The sequence below is a fragment of the Haliaeetus albicilla genome, chromosome 21 (genome assembly GCF_947461875.1).
Source record: "Haliaeetus albicilla chromosome 21, bHalAlb1.1, whole genome shotgun sequence".
Lineage (NCBI taxonomy): Eukaryota > Metazoa > Chordata > Aves > Accipitriformes > Accipitridae > Haliaeetus > Haliaeetus albicilla.
In genome coordinates this window covers 13,265,370-13,279,632 of record NC_091503.1, presented here as the reverse complement: position 1 = coordinate 13,279,632, position 14,263 = coordinate 13,265,370, and the positions used below count along the sequence as shown (strand labels likewise).

The window sequence follows — 14,263 nt, the reverse complement described above, 5'->3', positions numbered from 1 at the left end:
TGAACTAACTGCAACCAGATCATAAAGTCAATGGACAAGTCTTTAGACTTAATTTGCTTACTGTCAGATGACACTGAGTTACAAAGCAAAATTCATGTTTCCCATTTAAAAAAACAAAAAGAGACTTTAACAAGAAATACTCCTGAAGAAGGAAGCCTGCCTTAGGTATACCACTTTGTGTGTATTTGTAAATAAATGAAAAGAAAAATTGTTGCAACATTTACATTGCGTATGAGGAAGTTCAGATGCTTAATGACACATGTAAAAAGCACAGGTTACAATAGGTAAGCTAGTTTACACAAACTTGTTTGGTAGTTTTTACAAAAGCTTAATTATGGATTTAGATTGTGAAGTCTGTGCACACCCTAGAAACGGAACAAGCTATAGGGGCTTTCCAGTAATAGTTAGAGGAGACTGGAGAGAATTCCACTCTTTTACCTCATGTCCTATAGCTGTGCTTAATTGAAAGTTTTGGACATAGCTGCACCCCCCAGTTCATATACATATGACCCAAAGGCATTCCTTAGCTGAGGTCCTGAAAAAACAATCAGTGAATTCATATGAAAGAAACAGGAGGTGACAAAAATATTAAGAAAAAAAATCTTTTATTTTGCTCATTTGGCTAAAAGGCAATCAAAGTAGCAAGAAGAGATTCAGAGCAAGAAAGAGCACACACCTGTGAGAGGAAATTAGACATCTACCACACTGCTGACTTGCTCTTTTGTCGTTGTTCACCCAGTGCTTCAAGGAAACCATGCTTTCCAAAATAAGCCTGAGTTGTGCTGCAACAGTGGAGAAGCAGAGCTGACAAGTCTGTAAGAACAGATACTTAATCAGGACTCTACTCCACCCAAAAGTCTGAGGAAGCTGGGAAAAAGCTGCTAGAAATTGTCAAGAAAGAGAAAGTACTTCCTGCCTCCCAGACTAAATGAAAGCATAGTTAAAGTGCAAAGAAACTCAGTCTCAGTACTCCTCAGAGAAGTTGTGGGCAATAGGAAGCACCACTAGGATGAATACCCATATCACAACTGCACTGAAAAACCTTTTATTCAGTTTTCTTGGATTACAGGGATCAGAGCGGTAACCTTTGATGTGTTCTTCACACAGGCCATCAGCAGGTTTAAGTACTCCATTTTCCTTGTCCTTCTGCATAGCTACCTATTTTCTAAGAAACTGACTCCCTTGTGCAGAAACTCAACAGCCAAAAGGATCTGAAAGAGACAGAGGAGAAAAGACCAAAACTTAGTGGAGGAGTATGAAGCCACAAGAAAAAGGTTTTCACGGGAGTTCTCTCTTCAGTTTCGATTGGCTGTAGGTACATAGAGAAGAGGATGCTTCAACTCTTTAAAAATTTAGGAAATAGAAATACAGGTTTTGTCTACACTGACAGTCACCAATCTTCATTAAACTAAAAAAAAACCACAAACCAAAAAACCCAAGACTAGGCAAGTAGCATGCTGCTGGCAACAGAATATTCTGCTCTCCTTGTCAGTCTGGGCAGAAGTGGCAATAGCTCCCTATGACTATCCACAGCATCAGAATCTTTCATGAGAAGAGTTGCTTGGAGGAAGTCAGCTTCCCAAACCCAAACTGGGTACCATGCTTCTATCTGTTTCATAGCTTAGCACCACTAACATGAACTTTATAATTTTATTTTTTCTGGAACATTTTCAGTATTTTATGTACTTTCACAGCAGGTACACATCACAGTATACAGTACCTTATAATTTACTTGCTGTTCACAATGTTTTTTTATCCACATCCTGTACATATCCTGTTCAAACAGGAAGGAATCAGATTGCCTGCACTGGTCCTTGAGTTAATACCTGCTGGCTGAGCCAGGCTACCAGAACTTCCCTCTCTGGTAAACAACTAGAGAATAGACTTCACTGGCAGTCACAAACACTGAGTAAAGCTGTGCAAAGATGGAAAGAAAAAAGGGAAGTTAATACATCAAGACACACATGAACTAATCCTCTATCAGCCATACATTTTACAATTAATATCTTCTAGCTCACTTATGTTCAGACACTACTACTAACTACACTATTCTGAAAGGCAATGGAATACAGCTGGGCTCCTCTGGGCAGGCACAGAGAACAACCAATGTCCTGGACTCCCAGTTCTTGGTGAAGACAAAAGCCCCACCAGTCTGCACATATTGTTGTAGAGTATGAAACACAGATGAAAGAGTAAAGCATTGGGCCACATACTTACAGATTCTTTTGGTCAAAGGTCAATGCATTATCTGAATTAGACTATGTGGTAACCTTCCTCCCTTCAAAGGGGGAGCCAAGACAATCAAAATTCAGGCATCTTTCTAAAAATAGGACCTCTGTTTTCAGATATCATAGTCTCCCACTTCAGTATTTGTTATACTACTTTTCAATAAAATACCTTTTTCTCAAGAGTTTTGGACAAAACTTCTTATTTATACCCTGTAAAGGGAAAGACCTGGAATTATATTTTAGGCAAGCTTGGGTTTCATGCCACAGCCATTACTCATTTGCTGCAGAGTTTTCAACAAGCCGCTTATGCCATCTTGTCACAAACTGCAGATGTTCAACTTCTGATACTGTGGAGGACTCAGAGTCATACAAGTTTGTGCTGGAAGGGACCTCTGTGGATCACCCAGTCCAGGATCCCTGCTCAAGCCAGGGCCAACTAGAGCAGGCTGCTCAGGGCCATGTCCAGTTCAGTTTTGAATACCTCCAGGGACAGACACTCCACAACTTCGCTGGGCAGCCTGTTCCAGTGCTTGACCACCCTCATCAATTAAAAACAACCCCCCAAAAAAACCCAACCACCACACACTTTCTCAAGTTTAAATAAAATTTCTTGTATTTCAGTTTCTGTCCAAATTAGTGTTCCTACATCTCTGCATCCTCAAACTAAGATAAGGATGTTCAACACATCTGAAATTCTCACTCAAGACAACTCTTGATTACTCAGAGACAGCAACTGAAATAGCATACCTGCTTTCAAGCAAGACAATATTTGTCTAAATGAAAAGGCAGCAATACTAATATTTAGCTTTAGCCAGATGCCAAGACAATATTTGTTTTAATGAAAAGGCAGCAATGCTAATATTTAGCTTTAGCCAGTTTCAGCAAAAACTATCCTCCTATTTCTATGCAGAAAAGCAATCCTTCAGATTTTATCCTTCACCTGGCAAACTCATGTCCTCTTTCTGGTACAATAGGCTATACTGTTTCTCTATATCTGCGTTCCAGGTATACACACACCCGCCAGTGACAAAGATTCCTACCTCACCACTTGATCACAATACTTAAAAAAAAAAGCTTTTCTAAAAAGTTGTTTAACTGTTTCCTTTACAATTCTTCTCCAATAGCCAAAGTTTTTAGCCACAGAGCATCAAAGAGTTTTACAGCCACACTCCATACCAGCTATTTGTTGCTTAGCATTTAAAAAAAAAAGTAATGAGTCACATTCTTTTATTACTGTTAGTTTGCCCCACAGAGTCTGTCTTGCTTGGTTTCATTCTCAACAGCCAGATTTAAAAAAAAAAAAAAACAGAAAAAAAAAGAAAAACCCAAAACAACTTAACCTCAACTGACAACAGCAAATCTTGCTTTCTCAGTATCTTTCCCCCCACCTCGCTATAATTAGCCTCTCAAACTCTGAACTGTAACACCTGCATAAAACTTGCAGTTCACATGTATAGGCTTTTGGTGCATTACAGAAAGAGTAAAGGCTGTTAAGCAACTGATTGAACTTCTGATACCAGAAAGACAGAGGCAGACCCCATATTCTACCTATGTCAACCAACTAAAGAGAATGTTCTTGCATTTCTGCGTGCACACTTGTCAGTCATATTTACACTATCTTAGGGTTTGGTTGAAACTTCTGAGGCTGCTACCTTACGTTTTGCCAAATGGAAGTTGAATTTGGCAGAACTGCAGGCAAGGCAGCAGAAGCTGGGGCTAGTACTGCTACTGTAAGAGCTCTCACAAGGCAGAAACACAACTGCTTTCTTCATCTACAATTTGCAATAGCCTCTGGCCACATGCTGACACTCAAGTTTAGTGCATTGCTTCATTCAAAACTGAGCTTTATAAGTGTTTGTTGAATGATCTTGGTCTACGAACTCCTACCTTACTGTCTCTCCAAGTAAAGCACAACAGCACCAGACACAAGATAGACATTATTCATGCTCATAATCCAGTGACTGAGGGGGAAAAGTAGAAACATCAACATATAACCTCGTAGTTACTCAGCCAGAGTATTTCTTGGTATTTCTCCAACAAGCACCAACATACAGAAAGACAATCAAACCAATTGCAGTGCAATCAGACTTTCCAGAAAGGTATTTAAATGCAACTTTAATAGACATTTAGTCACAGTCCCTAGAAAACAATTCTGTCAAACAAATACTGCTTTAGCAGATTCCCCCAAATAAGAAACAAGACATATCTGCATATCTAGAATTAAATTTGTTAGTTATACTGGTATTTGATTCAAAACTCCCATTTTTACAGAGTAATTCTTCAAGGTATCAAAGTTTGAAGAGTCCAGCACATCTATTTTGCATTGTGAAAACACTCTTCTAATAAAAGTCACATTCTAGTTTTGTAAAAAAGTATTTTCATTTTATACACACAACAGGCTTGTTTCAATTGAGACGCTCTTCCTTAAATGAAGAAAAAAGTGCTATGCATTACTCACAAGTAGCCTACCAGCAGACCAATACCTACGTGACACTTCAGAAATGTTTTATCCATCCAACCACAGCAACTGCCTCGCTCTGGAAGTCATTTTAGCAAAACAGTGAAGTGTGGTTCATCCCGCTGCTGTGGTGTGAGAAAGGAGATAAGGGAAATCTCAATACTGCAAAAAGAGCATACAACACCACCAGCTATGTGCTTAGAGCCTCTTATCAGTAATGCAAGTAGTAAAATGATACCGATTTCACCCTAACACCACGGGTAAATGCAGAATTTGCAGAGGTTCATTTATCTGCTTTGATTTCGTAGAGACTAAGGTCCAGTCCTTGCACCCAGAATGCCGTTTTGAGTCCTGACCATACAATTACGAAAATTGTTTTCCTTTGTGGTTTCACTATGCATATTGCAAACTCCTGTTATTTGGCCAAAGGTCACAAAATCACCTTCTTATCGGTAACACATACACCCTTGCAGAGACCTGTCCTTTGAACACCTTGTATCTAGAAGAGGAGCAAGCTATGTGAGCTGGTTTTGTTAAGTGGTGTAGTAAACTGGCACACAGCACAAGCCTCCAGTCACTCACTATACAGTAGAGCTTGTGTAGACAGCCCATCCTATTCTGGAATCCTGTAAAGTCTTATGAATCCCATTAGAAGTCCATGAATCAGAAGTTACAGCTGTGCCATATCTCCATGGTTAAAAGTTAAAAGCTGCATCATACGTCAATTGCCCTGTTGTCAAAATACAGCCCTACCTGAGCTCAACTCTTTGTCCATCATAGCAGAAAAAAAATCCCATCTTTTGTCAGTGGAAAAGATGGACAATCCAGATGTTCACAGCTACACAAGTTCTGAAAAATAAAATGAGTTGTCTGATTTCAACACTATGATTAAGCACACTTGCTGTAGCGTCATCTCAACTCAGGAAGGGCTGCTACAGTTCAAGCAGCACCTTGCTTGGCCCAAGAGTACTCTAAAGACAAAAGCACAACTCCATATTTGCCTAAAATTGTCATAGCCCAGCTAGCTCAATACTTATCTCCCAACTACCCTTGTTCCAGGAACCAGGCACTACAGGGCCTTAGTTCAGCAAATGTTCTCAGAGTACACTGGCCACACACAAACAAAAGCAGGTTCCTTATAGAATGCAACCGTGCCAACTCACTTTTAAAGGAAATTTGCTGTAGCAGAAAGCCACAGTTTAAATAAGGGGAGTTTACCATCTGATTCTGTTCTATAACTTCCTCAGTCTGAAGGGAGCCAAGCCTTTATCTCTTACCTTGAAAGAGCACCAGTTCCAAGGAACAATGTGAAACACACCAACTCTCTTTAGCCCAGTAATTAAAGTAACTATCTGGGAAAGACAAAGCCTGAGGTCTAGCTTCCACTCCAGCATATTTGTACATTTTACACATGGTAATTAAGTTTAAAAACAGACGGCACTAGGACTTTCTCCCAGGAGGTGGGGCATGCAAGTCTGCCTATTCTCAGGTAAGAAACAGAATCCGGGTGTCCCATTTCTGGGTGAGGCCTCTCCACATACAATGAAAGCTATTATGTAAAAATAAAGAAAGGGAGTGAAAGAAGGGTAAGGAACTAGTACTGTGGTGACTTTCTTTAAAGTTCATCTAAGAAAAAAGGGACAAGGATTCCCTAAGAGCATATCTCAAAATGATGGAGGACTACAGGATCCCAAAAGAGGCCACCCTCAACGTAAAAATTCCATCCTAAGCCAAGAGTTGATAGCCTTCTCACTAAAGCACTCAACCACGCTGGCTAACTTTCAAGTTTCCCAGGCCTTTACAAGCTCTGGTTCTCCACACGTTCCAATGCTAAATAATAGGCCTGACAAAAGTTAAATTAAGATGGAAGAGCTGCTTTGAAAATAGAGAAGAGACAACAGAGCGCACAGTACTGAAAGAATCAGGGCATTGTAGCTACAGGCCTCTAACTTACTATCTTTGATGAAGCAAACGTACTTCTGTCAACAAACTGGAAGACTGTTCACACAGCACCAAAGTAGTCCTTGGGAAAGCTCTGACTGTGCTTTTGCTAAAAATAAACATCAAGCAAAAATGTTAGTACACAGAGATTATTAGTTTTTCCTCTTCTCAGACATACTTATATATGTCCTTGTCAAACAGCCACTTGCAGGGGTTTCCTCAGCCCACTGTTGGCAGACAGCTGCTAACCCATGGGAAGAGCACGCACCAAGAAGTGTTATAAGAACACATGAGAACAGACATAATGAGGTAAAACATGAACAGCAGGTGAACATTCAAAGCATAGTGCAGGTTATCTTAGATAACAGATGAAAGCTGCTACAATACTACATTGTCTCTGGATTTACTCCCTCACAAAGGGTCAGGTGGCTGCTCTATTATAAAAAAAAAAAGCACTGACTAACATTGTCTCAGAGTGAAAGAGCAACATGTTTGTTTTGACTTTTCCACAATGCTCATGGCCTCCTAAACAATCCACACCAGCACCTCACAAGTGGATCTGCAAGCATACCATGACAAGTCACAGTTGAAGGGGAAGAAGTTCTTCCATGTACACAGCTGTTGCTGATTAAATGCAAGCCATAAAGGAAAAAAGCTGTTCCACTGGGATTCTAAGATGAGCGTTAATGCTTACTATATAACATTACCTACTTAACAGGTTATACCAATCACAGAAGATACAGCCTCAGAGCAGAAGTCATTCAGCACATTCCAAGCGATAAGTAATGTGCAAGCAGCACAGTTTTTTCCAGGCAGTGGGCAACACATACATTGCAAATTAAGGCGTTCCTCAAATATGACTAAGCATGTCCAGAACAGCTTTCATTTAGCACCCACTTGCCAGCAAAGACACAACAATGCAGACCTCTGTGTGGACAAACAATCCAACCCAAATATCCAAGCTGCCTGTTGGGACTGTAGCAGCAAAAGCTACAAACTGCATATATCAACACTCCTGCAGGTCTCACCAGGTTAAAACTCACCACCGGCACGTCTTTTTTTTTTTTTTTTTTCCACAGTGCAGAAGTTGCTCCAAGGGAAACTGTGTTTTTTCTTTCCATGTCCCCTTTCTCCTGCACCCTCTGCTCAAAGCACCAGGACTCTGAGAGCATCATTATCCCTACGAGTAATACAGCCAAAAAAATTGGACGCTGCAATGAACGCACATGGATACAAAACAAGCGGCCTAGGGAGATGCTTTTGTCATCCATTCAGGTCTGGGTATAAAGCAGGTACTGACTGTAAATGCATGGCTGCCCAGTACATCAAAGGGACAGGTGACAGAGAGCCCCTCTGAGTGACAAGGCTGCTCAGATCAAACTTGACTGCAGGCTGCCCGACACCTGCACCGGTACCACTGCACTGCTACCTGCACCACTTCAGACCACCAGGATGAAGAGTCCCAACACTGGCTCCTGGTACTGTCTTTCCTCCGTGTGGCTCTTTTCTCACTGCTGCTCACTTCACACCTCACCTCAGCACAGGTTTAGCCGATTTCTTAAAATTCCTGGTACAGTTTACTGTAAGACAGTCCAAAGCCGAGATATAAAGGTGATGCACCCCCCCCCCCCATACACACCTGGTGAAAACCACTCCAAAGCCCCAGGCAAACGAGCCCTAGCCACACGTGGGTGAGGCCAGAGCAGCCTTCTACCCCGGGGCGGTCTGTCCGTCCCTGAGCCGGCCGGGGCTGTCCGAGGGAGCCGCAGAGCTGGCGGCACGATCGGTGAGGGGCACGGGGACAGCCGCCCCCCCACAACCGGCTTCAGGGGCTGGGAACGGAGCCGGGGGGACGCGCACCCGGCGGCCCGGGAGGGAGGGATGGACGGACAGAGGGACGAGGGGAGGGTGGCCGCTGCCTGCGAAGGCGAACGCGGCCGGCAGCCCCACGCCAAGCCCTCCGTCGCGGCCGCGGGGAAAGCCCGGGAACGAGGGGAGCCCCCACCGTTACCTGCCCGGTGATGCCGGTGATGAGAGCCACCTTCCTGCCGTTCATCTCTTCGCCGTCGTCTGCCGGTGCTGCAGCGCAGGCACACAGCCCCTCCGCCGCCGGCTGTGCCGCTATCCTCCCTGCGGCGAACGACGACGACGGGCGCGGCCCAGGTGCGGAGATAACCCGGGGCGGAGGCGCGGCTGACGGCGCTGGGGGCGGGCACGGAGGGGAGGACGCGGTGCCGCCCCGAGCGCGCCTCGCACGTGGGCTGCCGCCACCCGCGGGCTACCTCCGCTGCTCCGGCCGCCGCTGCCGCATTTCCGCGCTCGCCGCCCGCCGGCGACTCCCGCCCCGCCCCGCCCCGCGGCGGCCGCAGGTGCAGCCCCGCCGCCGCCGGCCCGGCCTCCGCGCAGGCGCACTGCAACCCGCCGGGCGGCTCAAGCTCGCGCTCCGCTCCAGCCGCGCCTCCCCGCGCCTCGCCCCGCCCCGCCTCGGCTCCGCAGCCAATCAGGAGCCCCGGCACTTCCTTAAAGGGACGGGAGGCGCGGAGCGCCGCGTCCGAAGGCGGGCGCGGTGATTGGTTGAGAGCGGGCGGCGGAGGGGCGGAGCCGCTGACTTCCTGACCGCGTGTCGGGGAGGAGGAATGCGACGGCGGCGCCACGTGAGGTGAGCGGAGCGGGCCGCGGCCCCGCCCCGCCGCGAGCGCCGGCGGCACGGAGCGCACAGCGCCCCCTGCGGCCTGGAGGAGCGGGGCGAATGAAGGCCCCGGCGGGCAACCGTAGGGGCTCGCAGCCCCCGGGCCCGTCCCCGCCGGGCCAGCTGCCCGGCCCGCGGGGCCTACCGGCTGTGTTCGACAGCAGAGAGCAAACCCGGGAGCGCCCCAGCTGCAGCAGGCAGCTCCAGATCAAAACCGACTCCCTGTGAGGCAGAGGATGCTCCGGCCGTCGGGGAGACAAAGCGTCGCGCAGCTGGTCCTGGGCTTTCCCCCCTGTGGAAGTACTTGCTTGTAAATGACCCAAGGACTTCTGGAAAAGGGATTGATAATAGATGTTTCCTCTCCTGATGAAACGCCGAATCAGCCCCCTCTTTTACTGAGGCAGCACGCTGCTCTACCTACAAGGAAGAAGGGGCCTGGCCGTATGTTCCTGTTACATTAAGCGAATTGCATCCCCGAAGGCTGTCGCACCTCATTGTATGCTTGGATGGTGGGACCACTCCATATGCAGACAATCGTATTACTATAATTTTACTATTATTATGGCTTATTACAGCATGTGGTCAAAAATTACCCGGTGTCATTGAAAGGCCATAATACATTAAAAAAAAAGATGCGGAGTTTGGCAGCATACTGCCTTTAAACTGGAACTGTACTCTGAAATCCTGAATGCGTTCTTGCACATAGCTCCCCGTGCTCTCAGTTTAAATCCTCTCCTTGCAGCCCTGTAATCTGTGATGGAATGGAGAAACTGTATTGTGTCGCAGTGTCATCCCAATCATACCATTTCTGCGTCTTGTTTCCAAAGCTTTTTCCTGGGCACATGCCATTTTATAAAGTCAGCAACATTGGCGGCTACTTCTGCAAACTGATTTCATTCCACTAGTGATTGCTTTATGGGTGTACAATCTCAGATTCAGAAGAGGAGGGACACCACAAACAATACGAATGCCACCCTCTCGGTTTTAAAATGACACTGGAGACACAAAAAGACAAAATTCTGGGAGTTTCAGGACTCCGTACACCAGAAATATGGCACAAAACTTGTTTTTGTTTTAAAACTTAGGATTTGAGAGTAGAGGGAGTTAGGACCAAGTTTTCTTTATTTACTTATTTGTATAGATCATTCCCTCTCCTGCTAGATCAGAGCTGCATAAAGCAATGCATGAGCTACAACATTAAAAATTGTCCTTTATGTAGCCAGGTAAGCTTGTCATTTCTAGCTTTTGCTGGCAGTCCATTAAATGTAGTCCAAAGTAAAGTTTGCCGCCTTTCTGTGTTCTGCTCAAGAAAGCGGTGAGTAGGGCTGACAATGCAAGTCCTGAAGCTGAACTAGAAGAAGAGTCCCTATCACTGGGGCCTCCATGTGCAGCTAATAGGCTTTTTCTGGTCACTTTTTCCAAACAGAATTTCTCCTACCTCAGTTGTCCAATATCCCACAAGAACTATTTTTCAGATGTAGCAATTTTCTTGACTTATTCCCAAAAGCACTGCACCCGAGCGGGGAAGCCAGTTCACACCTTTCATAACTCGCCTGATTAATCAAGTACGTCATTGAATGACCACCTTGTCCTATGATTGTACTCTCGGGTGACAGGCACCTTGGGCTCTTCCCCTCTTCAGAGCAATAGCTTTCCTTCCTACTCAGCATGTGCACTCCGAGTGATTCACAACAAAAGACTCTGCAATCTGTGTCACTTTTGCAATGGGAGCGTCTCAGCCAGACTGTGCTGAGAACACTTTAGCAGGGTTCATACTTGTATTTTTGGTCAATACTAATACTAGAAACAGGCCGATGAAGCCAGGCAGGATGCAGCCCAGTTCAGGTTCCAGCTGACCGAAGGGGGAAAAAAAAAAAAAAAAAAAAGCCTTTAACCTGTTTAAATTTCTGTTCCATTTATAAGTCTGGCAGTAGTAGTTGCAGACACTGTTAGCCAGCTACCATAATCCTGCTAGGTCTGCCCCTGGCATGCACTGGGGTGCATTCCAGGTTTAATGCACAAAGACCGTTCTGTCACCAAAGTCTTCCAAGGTACGTTTACAGAAGAGACTGAAGGCTCCATTGTGGCACAGGTACTAGATTTTACCTAAGCTGCTCTGGTGTTGACAGCAATTTATGACAGACTGCAGCTGAAAACTGGACCAGCAGCCCCCAGGGACCCCGGAATTAATATTCACTCTGAGCGCTAGCCTGCACTGATGTCTTCTTGCTGCCTCCAGCACCTGTACCATTGCATGTGCTACCTAACGTAAAGCTATGTCTGCCCACACTGTAATCACTTTTTAATGCATCTGTGTGGACCTGGCTTTGGCCTCTAAATCTGGCAAGGCCCTCATGTGAAGAGGAGACAGCAGACTGACACGCATCTGCTCTTCCAGCCCCCTTGAATCCCTGTAAGAAGAGATGCATGTGTGAGCATGGGTGTCCAGTAGAAGTTTTATGCCCAACAAGCTCTGAGGAAACAAAAAGAATAGCATGTGCAGCGTTACCTTTAAAGCTGTCACCCCAAGAACTGGGGAGAAAGAGATAGGACAGATGTGAAGAAATTTGCTTGGTGGCAGTAGACGAAAACATGCATCACAGGGAAAGAAGGATGGAGAGCACAGCTGACTGAAGTCAAACTGGTTAAACTAGGAAATAATGGAAAATAAGCAAAGAGGAAGCAGAGAGGGAAAATTAAAGAGAAACGTTGCTGACAGTAAGGAAGAAAGGAATAATAGGAGGAAAAGACTGAAGTGTATTAGGTTACAAAAATTACCATCTTAAATGTTAAGGGAAAGGAAAAAGGAGGGAGAACATCCACACGCTGACATTTTATTACACTTGATTACCACATACATTACAATCCTCATGAGCTCAGTGTTTGAGTGGGGATGTGGCCGCACTGCTGATTGGGTTTTGGAAAGGTAGCTGTGTGAGGTTTAAGAATCTCATGTGAATCCATTGTAAGTGCTTGCAGGAAAGACGTAACCTTACTTTAACTCCAGAAATAAAAATTACTGATTTAAAACATTAGTGTTACTCACTGTGGGACAAAGGTATCCTTAGTATTATTTCATTAATAATGTCACCCATACTAGGGTAGCTGCGGTAGAAGTCAACGTGATACCGCTGTATCCTGTTCTGTACAGGAGTTAGAATTTGTCACTGGGCCAAGTGAAGCCCGCTTTCTCTGCATCACTCAGTGCAACAAAGGGGAAAACTGGTTATTTGTCTTTCTCTGAGGCTCTTCTGAATGATAAGCATCCACTAGTTCAGGCAACTTCTGCATCATGCTGCCATGAATTCCATCAAAGCAGTGATCAGAGACGACCCCTGTCCAGAATACGTTGTACTTCGCTTACGTTCAGTTACCAAATACTTTGGATCCTGTCCCCGGCTGTGAAGTCCATGGTGGCATCTAGGGATTGTTCAAAACCCCGCCAGAGCTGGTTTGGAGCCTGCAGAAAGGGAGCCAGTGGAGGACAGATAGTGCATCTGAGCGCACTTTTCTTCCTGAGGAGCTTTTAGTTTATACAGGCAGGCAAGTGAGGGCACTGTGGTAGGCCCAGAAGAAGGTACTGTAGGGTTTCTTTTTCTTTTTCTACTTGCTGTTTTAAAGTAATGGCAGAAAATGATAGCATTCATTGACTTCACAGAGCTAGAGAGCTGTGGGAAGGGATGTGGAAGAGGAGGGAAGGGGGAGTCCAGGGGTGATCCATCGCGATGTGAAAGAAGGTGCAGATGTTGGAGTGAGAGCAAGCAGTTGCAGAGGGAAGAGCACCAGATCTCATGAGGAAATAAAAAGAAATGAAGAGTGGGCAGAGACAAGAGGATGAATGGAGGGGAAGCCTCATGATTGTTTTTCTAAGTGTTGGCTTGAATATTTGAGGGCGTGTGGAGTGACCCGCAACCTCAATGCCCCAACATGGCAATTGGCAGGTGGAGCAAAACCGGGAGGATTCAGAGGGTGGTTCTGGACGGTGAGCCTTGAGGCCAGGGCCTGGAGATAAGCAGCGCTTTGATATCCCTTGCCTCTCAGATGGTTTTTGTGCATCTGACAAATCTTGCATTTCAGACCTTTCCCCACAGACTGTTGTATTTCTTTCCAATAGGACCTTCCAACAGGACTGCAGATGCAGTTGTGAGAAGTTGAGACATCAGTGCCACAACTCAGAATTACAAAAGGGGGTGAAAAAATTTCTGGCGGTACTGGCTCCCAGCTGGAACTCTTTTGTGTTCAACATTCGTGGCCTGTGCCCAGCCCACAGAGTACTTGCAGCCTCCTTTTCCTCTTCGCCAGTGCTTGCCTGCTTACTTTTGAAGGGGCGGGTAAGATTTGCCAGATTTGCTAACTTCTTGGCAAAGATGCATCCTTTGAAAGGCAGAGACCCAGCTCCCACTGGTGCTGTCACGATGTGATTTCTACAGCACTCTGCGCAGCACGGTGTTTCAAAGGCAAAGGCAGCGCCAGTGCCGCATTCCTCTCTCACGTGTATCTCCAGCACTACAGTGAAATGGTGCTATCCTGCAGTAAAACGGATGGAAGAGCAGGATCCAGGCTGAGCATTGTGCCACCATTTGTTTCCATCCTAAAGGTTTGCGCCGGGAAGTTTTACTCGAGACTGGAACGGCACCGCGAGCAGGCACACACATCGCGATCCCTCCTGTGCTTGGTGCAGGAGCGGCACGGGCCTGAAGAAGTGGTGGGCTACATTCGGTAGCCTCAGGCAGACCGGCGGTGCTGGGGCAGGGGCTGACGGCCCCGGGCGCTGACGTGGGGTCCTGGCCCGTGAGCAGGGTGGGGGGAGCCCAGCAGCAGGCAGGGACAGCCAGGCCTGTGGGTGCCCTCGGGGCTCGGGCAGAGCGGCCAGGGATCCAAGCCAAGCCCTGGCTCAAGGAGAAATATTGTTTCGTTAAAAAAGAGCGTGGCGGTGACAGTCTAGTA

At 46.1% G+C, this 14,263-nt stretch overlaps 1 protein-coding gene and 1 long non-coding RNA gene across 4 annotated transcripts in view; both read right to left on the bottom strand.

Annotated features, from left to right (window-relative positions):
• GMDS (GDP-mannose 4,6-dehydratase) overlaps window positions 1-9,021 on the bottom strand; it is a 428,015-nt gene extending 418,994 nt beyond the window's left edge. The window contains exon 1 of one of the 2 annotated variants that reach the window (XM_069808976.1): window positions 8,639-9,021. In XM_069808976.1, the coding sequence (XP_069665077.1) occupies window positions 8,639-8,683 (45 nt within the window). In that variant the 5' untranslated portion in view covers window positions 8,684-9,021. Of the gene's footprint in view, window positions 1-6,659; window positions 6,766-8,638 lie in introns of those variants that run through there. The other variant, XM_069808977.1, reaches the window with a different exon arrangement.
• LOC138690299 (uncharacterized) lies at window positions 602-6,628 on the bottom strand. Of its 2 annotated transcripts, XR_011329114.1 has the most exons (5): window positions 5,440-6,628; window positions 4,716-4,811; window positions 4,116-4,189; window positions 1,721-1,915; window positions 602-1,211 (listed from the first exon to the last, which is right to left on the bottom strand). It is a non-coding gene; the product is annotated as an uncharacterized lncRNA (long non-coding RNA). The 2 variants fall into 2 exon arrangements; XR_011329113.1 differs by having other exon boundaries at window positions 4,716-6,628.
• Window positions 9,022-14,263: the final 5,242 nt, after the last annotated feature.